The sequence below is a fragment of the Micropterus dolomieu genome, linkage group LG18 (genome assembly GCF_021292245.1).
Source record: "Micropterus dolomieu isolate WLL.071019.BEF.003 ecotype Adirondacks linkage group LG18, ASM2129224v1, whole genome shotgun sequence".
Classification (NCBI taxonomy): domain Eukaryota; kingdom Metazoa; phylum Chordata; class Actinopteri; order Centrarchiformes; family Centrarchidae; genus Micropterus; species Micropterus dolomieu.
In genome coordinates this window covers 25,117,784-25,132,670 of record NC_060167.1, presented here as the reverse complement: position 1 = coordinate 25,132,670, position 14,887 = coordinate 25,117,784, and the positions used below count along the sequence as shown (strand labels likewise).

The following is a 14,887-nucleotide window of genomic DNA, read 5'->3' as shown; positions in this document are numbered from 1 at the left end:
AAGCCTAAGTGTGTGTGTGTGTGTGTGTGTATGTACGAGAGAGAGAGACGGATTGTGTGAGAGTTAGCATGAGTAAATGAAAGGGCTATTGGAGTGTGGAATTGAGGGCAAGAAGAGACGGTGCAGGGCATACGGCGATGGAGAGAGAGGAAAGCAGCTAAGTGTGAATGATGTTCTTCTTGCACTGGGGCAGGCCACGTCACAGCCCCCATTATTGTAATGGGGCACCACAATGCTTATTGACCTTCATCATAAACAGACAGAGCTGGCCAAATAGTTGTCAGTGAGTGCATGTGTATCAGATATTCATACAATTACAACATGTGGGTGCAGTGCAGCAGGCTATTAGTGGTGTAATTAGATGTACTACATGGACTTGCAATGTAATCATAAAACAAATTTCTCCTTGGTACCATTAAAAAAACATGCAATACTAAAACGTGTGGATGCACATGTATACACACATATGTATGTATAAGCCTTATATCAACATAATAAAATGTTCTCAGGCTACTATGGAGATGTGAAGACTAACCAGACCTCGTAGTTTAATGAGCTGATCATATCAGTTCAATGCACACACACAACTGCTAAAGGACTTATACACACAAACACTTCCCCTTGATATGGTATGTTAGTAAAGCCCCTTGATAAACCAACATTTTGAGATTCATCCATATATCAAAGTAATTTTATTTGTCATATGCACTGAATAACACTGCCAGAACCCCAATTTCATATATCCCAGGAACTGTGCCCCCACCTCATGCAGTCAGAGCAAAGCTGTAAGTACAGTCAACTAGCAGAGAGATATAAAGCATTATCTGACAGAACGATAGCTAACTAATAGACCTCTCAGCACACACGCTTAAAGCCATCAGCATTGATAAGACAGAGAGCGAGGGAGCGCGAGAGATAGAGAGTCAGTGAGACTGACAAAGAGAAAAAAAGTGGAGGGGAGCGAGACTTTGAAGGGAGAGAACAAATCAGTGTGTCGGTAATGTTAATATGGATATTGGATCTGCACTGAGTCATCTCAAGTGGATTCATAGGGTGATTTTAAAACAACAGGTTCTTGTGCTTCCCGGAAAACACGAAGACACAAAAACTAATTAAACCAGAGATGATAAAAAGCGGCAGAACAACTCCACCACAACCTCAACGAATCGGGGATAGAGCTTGTATAAGTGTCTGCGTGTGTTTGAGTGTCTGCACCAGCCCACGTGTCTGTGAATGGAGCTGGAAGTAAATGACTAACAGACTGCAGCTGAGAACTGAGGCATGTTGTAGGAGGTACTGAATAAACGGGTCTTGATTTAATACAGAGACAAGACGATCTCAAAGCTTTCTGTGGATGTACTTGCACCAAAAATATCTACATTGGTCTCTCCAGTATGTACTTAGTGAACTAATGCTGTTTAAATCAGCCTCAGATACGGTATATTCAGTAGTGTAAAGTTGGTGTAAGTCATCATGTAGTTATCAAAGACTATCCCCAAAACACAATGCATTTTGGTATCTGGCTAGCCATGATAGCGCACTGAGCAGGCTGACATCTCATCAGCACATACATCTTTCTCTGTGACACACATCCAAGTCTGAGTGTTCTGTGTGTGTTTATAGATGTGTGCAAGTGTGGCTATGAGTGTGTGTGCCGTATCGGCCGGGAAGTGCTGACTGGGTGCGGGCAATTCATCACTTCAACCATTTTGGTATGCAAGAAATCAACACCTCAAGCACTCGTTTACTGGGAGTAACTGATTGAGTACTATACGAGGGAATGATCATATGCTCTGTTTTACAGCCTGGGTCTGTTTTTTTTAAAGCGAAGGTGATTTGACAGAAGAAGACAAGAATGACAATCCAGTCATCCAGTTGACCCCAAATTATTACCTAAACTCCATTGCACTGCAGAACTACTTCCTGGTTCCCAGTACTGGGTATGTTGATCCCTGTTCTCTCTTCCAAATAAGTGGTTTAGATAAGTGGGTTAAAGCTGAACTCATCAATATTTTTTTACATTAACAAAGGATTTAATGACTACGTGTAATATGAATGGTGTGCTCATAGTGACAGACCCACAGATAACTATCATGTCAATTTGCAGTTCTCTGAGGATGCAGAGCATTTTTTTAGCTTGATGTTTTTGTTTTACAGGCCGCAACTTGTTTTCAGTAAAGAGCTCTGATAAACTCACCGTACACTACGTGTCTAGCACCAAACAGAAGAAAAAGTTGGCGACCAGCTGGTGAGCATAGTGGAACATTTGAAGAGCCACATATTTTCTTCATGAGTTAGTGGAGAGCATAGCTAAAAGGAGAGTGAATTTTTGATTTATATTTGTTGGATGGACAGAAATATTACTCCAAATGAATACTAGTGTTGCCTTGAATCTGCTAGGTTTGTAAATAAGCAACTGTTAGCTACATCATCTTTGAAAACTTGCCAATTGACCAAAAAATCCCTTAATAGACTTATCATGTTGCTATGCCCCATGAATTGAGTTATAAAGCTGTCACATGGTGTCCCTGTGTCTACGACTTAGCTGTAAGGAAAACATATTTTTTTAACAAATGGAAATGATAGCCAAAGACTCCAAATAATGAAGCTATTTATAAACAAAATGGATTTATTCTTTACAAATCAACTCTAACTTTATGGCTTTATTTTGTTTCATTATATTGTTAGTAGTAATAGTATTAGTGAGATTCATCTGAATTAAAAACATATAGAAAAATATATGGTTCACGGGAGCCATTAGCTTTCTACAGCAATATTTGTCCAACCACTGTGTCCTTCTCCCAAATCCTGCATTTCACTTGCACCGCCATGCTCTCTCAAATATCTGTGCATGAGTGTGTGTGTGTGTGTGTGTGTGCGGGTGTTATTGACAGTCAGCAGCGGGGGGTGTGTGCTATGTTGTGAGACACTGACAAGCTGTATTTCATGGAACAGATGAAGCATTTTGAAGTTCTTTAAATCCCTTTAAGGGTCCAGCCGGGGACGTAGCTTGCTTCATGCTGCCGCCTCTGTTGATGCTGTTTAGGTCTCTTGCTGGGAAAAACTGGGGTCTAGAAGATGCCCCCCACTACTGTGTGCGTGCGTGTGTGTGTGTTTGCATTTGTGTGTCAGTATGTATTTTTGGGAGAGGGGCTGTGTGCATTGTTTTGTTTTTCTTCTGTGGCTTTGCACATGTGGGTGATTACAATTTTGTGCACCCTCAAAGTTCATAACCTTGAGTATTGATACCCTCCCACACTTTTCTGAAACACACACATTAAGTCCACCCCCCTCCCCAACCACACACCCCAACACCAATCCAACATCCACACCCCCTCCCGCCCACCAAAGCCTTATCTTCTATTTAGAGGAAGTTGCAGAAGGGAAAGCGAACTGACAGAGTTCCAATAGTGTAGTTGTTAGACATGGCAGGCTTACCTGCTGGCTGGAAAACTTCATCTCACGTTGCCCTCCTCCTCCTCCTCCTCCTTCTCATTTTGTCCTTCTCTGCCTCCCTCCGTTATTACTCTTGCCTTCCCCTCTGGTGGTCTTGCAACTCCAATCACTCTGCTCTTATTACCAGGCAGAGGGAGCTCACACACACATACACATACACAGTGACTGTTACTTCTCCCCATTACCAGAGCATGGCCCTCGCTGCTGGGGACTGTCAGGTACGCTTGATTCTGCGTTTTTCCCCTTAAATAATTCCTCTCTTTGCTAAATCTTACTCTATCTATCTGTCTCTCTTTCCCACTCTTCCTCTTCCTTCGCTCACTCTTCTTCTCTCTCCCAGGCAGCCAGGGGGACAAATTGGCGCCCGGCTGAGCTAAATGTGCGTGGTGCTGAGAGCCAGATGGTACTGGCAGAGGGATGGAGGGAGCGAAGGAAGGATGCTCGTGAGAGATGGAGTGCCAAAGCAGTGGTGTGGCAAGGCAGTGTGGGGGAGGTAGCTTTCGCACACTAATAATCTATTAGTGCTCAGGGGCACGGAAGCTGTGCACAAGCCCTTGCCAGGGGCCAGTCTGACCCGCTCAGAGCTTTTGTGTGTGCTTGAATCATGGCTGGACAACATACTCATGAAGAGGAGGGAGGATTTTGGAGTGAACTGCTGAAAGGTGGAGGAAAAGAGACTGGCAGATGATATAAAGCTGTCATGATGCAACAGGAGGGGAAGAGGGTATAAGAACAGAGAGAGAGAGGTGTGATGTCAGTCAGCTGCTGGGAGGTAGATATGTTGTTAATTAGACTGACTTCTCACATCTTCTGCGGTCATTTGAGTTTGTCTCTTTCTTGCTTGCAAAATTATGGATCTGACTGCAGTTTATGAGGCATGAGATCAATGGTTCATTTATTACAACTACAAGTTCAGGCCTTCATTTCACTGAGTCATAATACACTGTACTAGCCAAATAAATTCCTAAAAACAGATAAGGTGGTAAAATTACAAAAAGAGCATACAGGTTTTAAACAAACCCCCAGGCTAGCAAGACTGAGAGAAAAGATAGGCGAAGGGTGAAAAAATTACCCAACCTGTCCGTTGTAAACATCCATCACAGTTTACATACCAACGTCATAGTTCAATTTTGTGGTATGCCTTTACAGTTTTCCTGTCAAATGGGATAATTACCGACATTTCAGTTACGCTAGCTTGCCGTTTTATCTACAAATAAAGTGGTTTAGATAATCTGGATAAACTTTCGCCTTGTTTACAACTTGTCCTGGTTGTCCGAAGGCTCATGTTTCTTTCTTTCTTTTTAGCAATGTTGCCGCATTTCCACATCTCAGCAATTAACTTGAAATGTTGGTCAAAGCTATGAAATAAGACCAGACAAAATGATAATTAGTAAAACGCTAGAAATTTCCTTTAAAATCACTTGGTGTGGTTAAGGCTAGGGTAAGAATGTGGATGGCATCCCTCTCAATTGAGTCCATAAGAACATCGCCCTCTTTCTTTTTTTCACTCTCACCCTCTCTTTTCTTTCAGGGTTTCTTGGTGACATTCAGCTGCTCACTTCATGCTCCACTTTCCTCCACATCAACCCAAATTCCAGTATTTAGTTCTTACATAACACGCAGCACAAGATTTGGACTTCAGTAGCAGACCAATGAGATGTAGGCATTTTTCAAATGACTTCACCCACCCTCCTCAATATTTTCCTATCATGGTGCACAAAGCAGCCTCAGCCATCCATGCATAAGCAACACTAGCCGTGGGCATGCTCGCTCGCACACATACAAACACACCAACTCAGGACGACATGTATACAGCCCATGCTGACATTTAAGAAAACACAGGCAGTGAGTGTGTGTTATTGTTTGTTTGTGGATGGGTGCAGCAAATTGCTGAATGTGTGTGTGTGTGATGATAAGCTCAGACCACCTCCAAACACAGTGCACGGGGACCTTAGAGCTCCTCTTCCTCCCTCTGCAGTGCAAGGTATATTAGCTTTGACACACACTCCCTCTCTCACTGTACCTGTAAGCCAAACACACCTCTAGTACAGTAACTAAGATGGCTGAGTACAAAGCCAGCAAGGCTCACTTCTGCTGGCCTTGGTTCAAGTAGTGTGAAACACCCTGTTCTCTTTTGGCCGACCCCTCCATAACCTATAATAGGAATGTGGGGGCATAAATCAGATTTATTATTATTATTATTTATATTATTATTTTTTATTTATTCATTGTAATACTGGGGTTTCTTTGTCCTTTATTAGGCCTGTAGTGATACATTTAAACCCTGGGTTCACATCTTTTTAGGCTTCTTTATGAAGTAAATTAACTGCATACTTTATAGTAGGTAATATTAAAATGAAGGTATGTGTAGGGCTGGGTGTCATTTGAAATTCCTCGATACTAGTGTCAAAACAAAGAACCCAAGTACTTTAACACCAAGCTGAAAGGCAGTGTTTCACTGCACTGACGCAACCATCAATGATGCTGGGTGTGGTCAGAAGTGTACAAATTTCAATCTGTGACAGTTTCAATACTACTGGCTAGTATCTGGAATACAGTACAGTGTGATGCCTAGCTCCAGTTACAATGCAGGTTCCCTCAACTTTTTCCTTATCAATACGTCACCACATTACAGTGGGACTACTCCTTTCTTATTGTACAACATTACAGCAAATTATCTCAATATATCAGACTATGTCTTATTATACCAAATCTTCATTTAGACTAAATGAGGAAATAACCTATGCCTGACTGTTGTATAGTCATACAGACACAAGGTGCTTTGCAGAGCTTTGAACAGTGAACAATTTGTGTCACCTTCCCTCCCATACTACACTGCGCTGTGCTGTGGGCTAAGGTCAGCTGCAGGAGTAGGAGGGGACGAGAACTGTCTGAAGGACCAGATAATGGGCTACTGGGTTATTGATGAGTTAGATAAACAGAGAGGGAGAGAGAGAGAGAGAGAGAGAGAGAGAGAAGGAAAGAGGGATATATAGACAGAGAAAAAGCAGTCAGGAATAAGAAAAAAGTAATGAAGAACAAAAAACAGGTAGCAAACTAGTGTCTAGGGCTGACCCCGAATAGTCAGAGAATCGATGGGCAGAGCCTGTTTCTGTCTCACAGTCGAAACCTTTGCAGAGGTGTTATGAAATGAGGATCATATCATTTTGGCGATATAGGGGTGCTCAAATAGAGGTTTTTAAATAGAACTACCAGTTTTCTCCCAATAAGTTAATATACAGCCTATTACAACATACATTTCAACATATAATGCTGTAAATAAATATGCAAAAAGAAAAACGCTTTTAATAAAAGTTTTTAAAGTGCGTGAATAAATCCAAAATTGTAACACTAACCCTTAAGGTAGGAGGGTCAGTGCGCGTGTGTGGGTGTAATGTGAATGTGTGTAGCGGCAGAAAAAAACTTGAAGACTGAAGAGACAGAGCCTCAGCTTCCCCGGTGTTGTGTCAAGTTGTTTGCACCTAGCAGGACCTTCTGATCATTTATCACCATGGATGAACCACACAAAGAATATTATATCTTTTTTAAACAGTACTTGAAATAGAACCGCGAGGAACTGCGACGTGCGTGCAGTTGTCGGCCGCATGGCATGCATGCAAAACTCTGCAAAAGACCGGTGAATAGCAGGCGAGCAGAGAGAAAAGGGTCAACAACAAGCCTCAGTTTAGCTGGAAATGTACAGAGTAAGTTACACTGACTAATGAATAGAGACTGGAGCTCCGCAGCTTCTCAAGATTCGAGCAGAGCTACCCCCGCAGTCGCCGCCACACAACACTGGATTTCGACTATCAGTCGACTATAGGCAAGACTTGACAATTCCGATTCGACTATGTAAATCCTTAGTCGGGGACAGCCCTACTAGTGTCACATCTAGATTTTCAGATACACCAACACTGACACCTGAGACAGGAAGACAGATGGCAAAAGAGAGAGACTCATGGCACATGTCATACGTGCTTCGACATAGAGGCACAGTGAATGTATGTGCACAAGCTATGTGTGTTTGAATTTGTGTTCATGTGTCTGTACAAGGGTAAGCAACAATCACTGCTACGAGAAGTCAAAGGACAGATCAGTGGTACTGTATGTGTGAGGTCGAGTAAACAACACAAATGGTTCTGTGTGTGTGTGTGTGTGTGTGTGTGTGTGTGTGTGTGTGTTTATATGTGTCTGTGTGTTTCAGTGTGGACAGAGGGGGTTAGAATTTAGAACAAGAGGCAGTTGTTGTTTTGGAAGGGCAGCGAGGTGTGTACAGTGTGTGTGTCTTTTTCTCTGTGTATTTGTACGCTGGCAAAAATAGCCAGTCTTGTGTCAGACTGGAACAGGTGTCCAAACATCACAACACACACCACCAAACACACCATGAAACTCACATCCCGCCATGGAGGCGCATACCTCTTTGAAAAATAGAGGATTAGAGGCTATTGATATTGTGTTATCTCACAGAGAAAATTAAATAACAAATATTTGGTGATTTCCAGGAGAGGTCTCTGACAGGAACAATGAAAGCTGTTGGTGTACTTCTCTGCTTTGCATTTGCCAATCACCCTGTCAGCAGTCCATTAAGCCAATGGAGAAAAGTATACAAAAACACAAACATTATTTAAGCTTTACATCAAAGTAGCATTTGTCAAAGTATCTTGATTTTAGTCCATAGTATTAAGTTCCGAAATTGCTGGATTGTACAATTTCCCTTATGCAACTAAACACTGACATCCTTCCTGCGTGGCATACGCCTACTTCTTTAAACCCCACACCCTCTGGACGTGGTTAGCCTAGCTTAGCTTAACAACTGGAAGCAGGTGGAGACAGACAGCTAGTCAGGCTCTGGCCACAGTTAAAAAATAAACCTACCAGCTTAAACTCAGTAATTAACACGTGTGTCTCGTTTATTTAGTCTGTACCCCAACAGACATGTAAAAATGACAATTGTTGGTTTTAAGGTAAGTTCTGTGCTCCAAGTTACCCGCGAGACTATACCTTTCTTTCATCAAAAATAGTTGGTAATAACATAAATAGTAATCAGTAGCTTCATATGACTCCCCATAAAACTACAAATTTTTGTTTTTTACATTTCTGTTTTTGTACAGATTAAACACAAAGCACACAGAACCAAGCTAGCTGTTTCCCATCTGCCTCCAGTCTTAAACTAAGCTAATTGCATTCTGGATCCAACTCTGTACTTAACTGGCAGACTTGATAGTGGTATCAATCTTGTCATCTAATTTAAATAATCTTATTTTCCAAAATGTCAAACCTTTTCTTTAATTTTGACTGCATTTTTAAAAATCTGTCTCTTGCGAAGTACAATAATATATTGCTGGTGTGACCTTTACTTGTGTTACTTTTCCAAGCCATCGTTCAACACTTATAATACTTAATAATAAAATATATAGATAACATAAAAATATATTACACAGAAATATAGTGATGGAAGAGGAGGGGTGACCTGCTTTGTTTGACACAAAGCGTTCACCCACTGTCTGCTCTCTCTCTCTGTATTACACACATGTACAGTTGATTGCTAACGACACATTCTACTTGACAGCGTCAGAACAGTTTCTCTCACACAGAAAAGGAATAGGCATTACGTGTGCACGCGTGCGTGTGTATATAAGCATCTTTGTATGCATGCAAGCATGCGTGCGTGGGTCTCTTTGTGTGTTTAAAACCTAATTTGTCTATGGGCAAACCCATCTCTGAGGGCTGTATTAGAAGCATTTTGCACTGTAATGGGCTGACATGTTAATCTGAAACTCTATTCTCTGTAGCTAATGAACATATCCATCCTAGTCTCTGTATGTGTGTCGGTGAGTGTGTGTGGCAACTCTGTCCCATTTTTATGATGCTGTTGAGGCAAACATAAATTTGAGCACTGATGCCAAGGTGATGTGGGCTTATGTATTTTTAACAATGACGACATTGAAGAGCACTGAATTTTAAATCTCTTCCATAGTTGTGAACATGTTTGTGTGTATATGTGGAGGAGAGACATAGATCTGACAGTTCTGGGTCAGACCAGTCCCATGGAGTCAGGAAACCTACAGAGGACACAATTACGGACACACACACACACACACACAGACACACACACACACACACACACAGACACACACACACGCACGCACACAAACACCTTGTAGGTGAAGATGACAAATGTTTGTTAGGCGGAAATAGAAGAGCGTTTGGATTTGGGCAAAAAAAACATTCAGTCTCAGCACATCAGTCTACAACTTAGGAGCAGAGAGAACTGAACTCACGCAGAGAGAAAAATACATCTCAAATAGCCTACAACACACATGTAGACACTGCTGACTGGAGGACACATGGAAGGCGGCAAGAGCAAGCAGGGAGCTGTGATATTGTATTGTTGTCGAGGGCATAAACACACAAACTATGGTCATGCTGAGCCCAGCTGCGAATCAGCCTAATTACCACTGACACATATAGGATGGTGGGGTCAGCAGCATTGCCAACTGCTACAACATGGCTCTAATGTATTCATCACACCCAAACTTGATATATCAGATACAGTATGTTATTTTTTCCACACTTCCCCCTCATCATTGCAAGATGCACATTGCAATTTCCACTGACGCATCAGGGCCAGACTATCGCCGTTCTTCACTTGGGCAGAGAAAAACTGAGTTGAAATCAAGTCCAACAGAGATTTTCCTCATTTCTCAGTATTGCTTCACTACTGTGCTGTCCGTTGCATCATCTGTCTGCTCTGTGGCTGGTGTGGAAATGACCACTGCTGTGTTTTGCATTGCGTGTGCATGAGTGTGTGGAGCTGTTTTTTTTGAAAGAGAGAAGGAGACAGCTTATGCATGTGCGCGTCAGTCATAATGTCTGCATAATGTCCCGGAGGTCTATGACTATATAACTAATACTTGTATTATTGCTAGAATAAAACATCACACAGAACCAAGCAGGATTAGAAAACAAGCATGACAGCCTCTTCCCACTCTTTCCTCTCTCTTTGACACACACACACACACACACACACACAGACACGTATGCATGTGTGGAAGCAAGCAGCCCAGGGCCATGTACACTAGCAAGCGGCCATGTTTCTTTCACAAAAGGCTGCAGTGAGGCTGTCATCGTCAGCATGGTTTGCTCTCACACACACTCAGTGACACACCACACCGCACTGTGACATCATGCCACGCATTTAGACCAGAGGGTCAGAGGGTAACACGGCTTTATGTGCTGAGGCTTTGTTGTCGTCATGCTCGGTGACTGCAGCAGCCCTTATTCAGCTATCTTTCCCTCAGATACACACAGTAACACTTAGGCTACAAACATCCAAGATAGCCCACTTTACCATCAGCTCCTTTCACATTACCCCTGACAGGCAGGTCACCGCATACAGAGGTGAGGCTGTTTCAATCTAGATAATGATAGTGGGTCTTACCCTCGCGTCTGACCAGCAGGGCTCTCAACATCTGGCCTGGACCTCTACAGTCAGTCAACATTCTTCTACAATCCACCTTTCAACCTACAAACTCCATCACTTTCCTACCTTCTATACCTACTAGACATTTAGAGCCTCCTTTTTGCCACACTGCCACTAAAGAGCTTTTGAAGTGGTATGTGCCTATGTATCCCCATCATCGTCACAATTATTCTCATGGTGATATCCCGGGACATGTAGGAGTGTTAGAGGGATTCCCCAGCAGAGGTGTATACATAAATCCAAGCTAAAGAAATACTGACCCGGCCTCCTCCAAATTAAACAATCATATTCAACTTTTAGAGGTCTAGCTCTAGCAGTGGGACAGCATAATTTGTGGCCATGTTTCAACCCAGCTGCACCGTTATTCAGAAATAAACCAAGTAATAGTGTTATTTAGTTTGCTCTAAAATCATCTAAAATCAGTGACCGTCAGTACCATTATGGCCGCATTAAACTGCGAGTTGGGCCTGGGGCAAAATAAGGTGCTCAGCCCAACCCCTATTAGCCCCACTGTTTCTCCTGCAATTTGACAGCTGTCCAATTTAACACCATCTTGTACCTTGCCAGTGCTTCAAATGGGTCAGTACTGGCACTTCTATATTTTACACTTTGTGTACCGGGGCGTTTTCTTGTGCACCTGCACTTCTCACAATCTGCAGATCAGTAGCAGAGCCGGCCGGGCCTAGAAAATTGCACAGGGCCCTGCATATTACGCAAAGGCCCCGCCCTGCCCTTCTTGTCAAAGCAAAGCAGGTGTCAATGTTTTCAACTTCAAAGAGGATGAAGCAGAACTATCCTTTCAGTTACAAAAGGAGAAGAAAAAGCCCACCATGGGCCAGTCCCAATCTACACCCTAAAGCCTAAACCCTGAACCCTCAGAGACTTAGCTGAAGTCATCTGGTATACATACATATAAGCCTGGAATACATTCAAATCAAACACTTGGTTCCTCCTCGGCCGTGAAGTAAGTAAAACATGTCAACTAAGAAGTCCCAGACCCATAATTGTTTTGGCGTAGTCAAGGTAACATGAATCAGTTAAGTGATATATATGTGTGTATATATATATATATATATATATATATATTTATTTATTTATATATGTGTTTATATATGTATATATATATATATATATATATATATTTATATATGTGTGTATATATATATATATATATATATATATATGTATATACACACACACACATATATACACACACATATATACACATATATATACATATACACACACACATATATATACACACATATATATACATATATACATACATATATACATATATATATACATATATATACACATAAATAAATAAATAAATAAATAAATATATATATATATATATATATATATATATATATATATATATATATATATATACACACACACATATATATCACTTAACTGATTCATGTTACCTTGACTACGCCAAAACAATTATGGGTCTGGGACTTCTTAGTTGACATGTTTTACTTACTTCACGGCCGAGGAGGAACCAAGTGTTTGATTTAAATGTATTCCAGGCTTTTGCTGAGGAAATGGATTATTTGAAAATCACCCCTGGACAAGAAGTAATTTTCAAATGATAAATGTTCTTGTTTTGTTATCAAAACAGCATTGTGCACTTACATGTAAACGTGTAAATGTAGTTGCTCCTTCCATGTTACCTTTTTTTTAACTTAAGGTTAAACGTCACATTACTATGAACTGTGGGCAAAGTCTGCAGAGATGCGGTTTTACAGAAAGTGTGCAATTAGGGCTCAATTATGTCTGCAAGAGAGCCCTCGTGCACTTGACAATTTAACAGTGGGACAGCCCTAAGCCCCCACGGACTCACCGGGATCACGCCTCAAAGTCCATGAGTGTGGAGATTGGAATTTAGCCCATGAAAGTGAATTGGGGAAACAGCAAACAGGTATCTCCTCTCCATGTTTGATGTCAGCAATTGACAGTAAGTTTAAGCTGATGTGCTAGCTTGCAGTGCGTCTGTTTTGACAAGACAACAATAAGATAGTTTCTCAGTCAAGGTTTACAACTCTGGACTAATGCAAGATGGAAAGCAATGGACAGACAATTTAAAATGTTGCTTAGCTGGGCGTAAGCCTACTGAGCAATATACATGCACATTTTTCAGTAAATAATAACCATCAAGTATTCAGCCAAGCCTAAATAGTAGTATTGTATATTTGAAAATGTAAAAGTATAAGTAAATCTTGAATGGGCCTGATGTAGCTGATAAAATTAATAACAGTAGGCTATAGAAGGTGCTGAATCATCAAGCACAGACTTGGTTAACATTGACCTTAATATTGTTTGTTTATACCTCATTCTGTAGCCTATAGGTCTATTTTTTCTTAGACCAACAGAACTGTTTTAAAGGAGGACTGCAGTGGGGACACTGTGTGAGGTTCAAGTCTAAGTGAATGGAATAGTAATTAAAATGGTTAAATAAATGTAGCCTATGTTGTGAACATCAGTAATGCCATCTAGTATTTTTTATTCACTGTAGAATGTAATAGCCAAGGCCAGCGTGTGGATAACGGGAGTACTGTCACTTTTCTTTCCCCCCACTTCAAGCACTTTACCGTACAACAAATCATGCACATAAAGGTTGCTGCTCCGTTGGACAAACCCTCATCCATCTCAGCCGACACCACAGCCCGACCCTCCCCCTCCAGAGGCCGACTGCTCCTCACCTGAGGCAGCGCGGCGTTGATCTGCCGCTGGAGTACGTCCCTCTCGTGCAGCGCCCCCTGCAGTTTAGTCTGAGACTGAATGAGGGTCTCCTGAGTCTCCCTGAGGGACTCCAGCAGCTTGTCCCTCTCGTCCAGCATGTTGACCATCAGCTGCTCGAAGTTGGCCTCCTGGTCTGAGCCGTTCGGGACGCCACCGGTGCCTCTGGGAGGACCACCCGTGTCTCCCTCGCTGATGGTCGGCATCACCTCGCACATCATCTTCCCTGCTCTGTGGTCTGGGCAACGCTATAGGACAGTGTCGCTGTCGGGATTAAGAAGGTGGATATGTGGGTTACAAGCCTGATAAACAGACTTATAATAACTGATGAGAGGGCCTATTAACGCCCCGCAGCAGCGCACAGCCTAGTATGCAATCGTAGACCCGCGCCTTCTTCCCATTGCATTATATTTCCCGTGCATCAGACGTGCATCCTTAAGCTTTATCTCGCCTTACCTAATCAGAGAGATTGAATTGATGAGATGACGGTTGACCTTTCGTCCATATTAACCGGCGTTTTTTCACCCCGTGAGCAGATCCGCCTTGCCCGGCGCGCCATGCACTCACATGTAGAAATCCCGGCGTGATATGATTGACAGCTCAGAGATAGACTGATGCGTTTGGAGGGGTGGTGTCCGCGAGCACGACGGAGATCATAGTACATTGGCAGGAAAATATATATATATATAAAACAAAACAGGAAAATATCGTTTGATCTGCGTCCTTAGTCTTGGGGACAGTGAGAGCGAGTCTTATCTGCATCCGCCTTCTCCGCTTCCATCTCTCCACACCGCCACCGAACCGACGCTCACTCCTCCTCCCACACACACAGTTCCTCAGTCACACACACACACACACACACACACACACACACACACACACACACGCACACACTCAGGGGAATCTGCAGTTGTCACTAACAGGCTACAGCTCTGGAAATAAGGGACCAACTCCCAGCGTTCAGCCTATAGCTAAAGCGTTTTGCATCACATGTGCGTGCAAAACAGAGGACTGGAATCAGCCGGACGGTCGTTAGTGTCAAAGCATGATCTCTAAACTCTACACTAGTATCATGTTTCTACAGTTAGCCCAGCCGTGCCCCTTGATTGGTAAAGTGTAGCCTAATTAACTTTTCACATCAGCACCAAGCACGTTCACGACCTGACGACTCCCGAGACATGGTGCGCGTTCTAGCGGCAT

At 42.4% G+C, this 14,887-nt stretch overlaps 1 protein-coding gene across 1 annotated transcript in view; it reads right to left on the bottom strand.

Annotated features, from left to right (window-relative positions):
• Nucleotides 1-14,177, bottom strand: part of ppfia4 (PTPRF interacting protein alpha 4) — a 60,533-nt gene extending 46,356 nt beyond the window's left edge. The window contains exons 1-2 of the mRNA XM_046075730.1: nt 14,144-14,177; nt 13,651-13,951 (exon numbers count right to left, since the gene is read on the bottom strand). Coding sequence (XP_045931686.1) covers nt 13,651-13,908 — 258 coding nt within the window. The 5' untranslated portion in view covers nt 13,909-13,951; nt 14,144-14,177. The remainder of the gene's footprint in view (nt 1-13,650; nt 13,952-14,143) is intronic.
• Between the last annotated feature and the right edge of the window lie 710 nt (nt 14,178-14,887).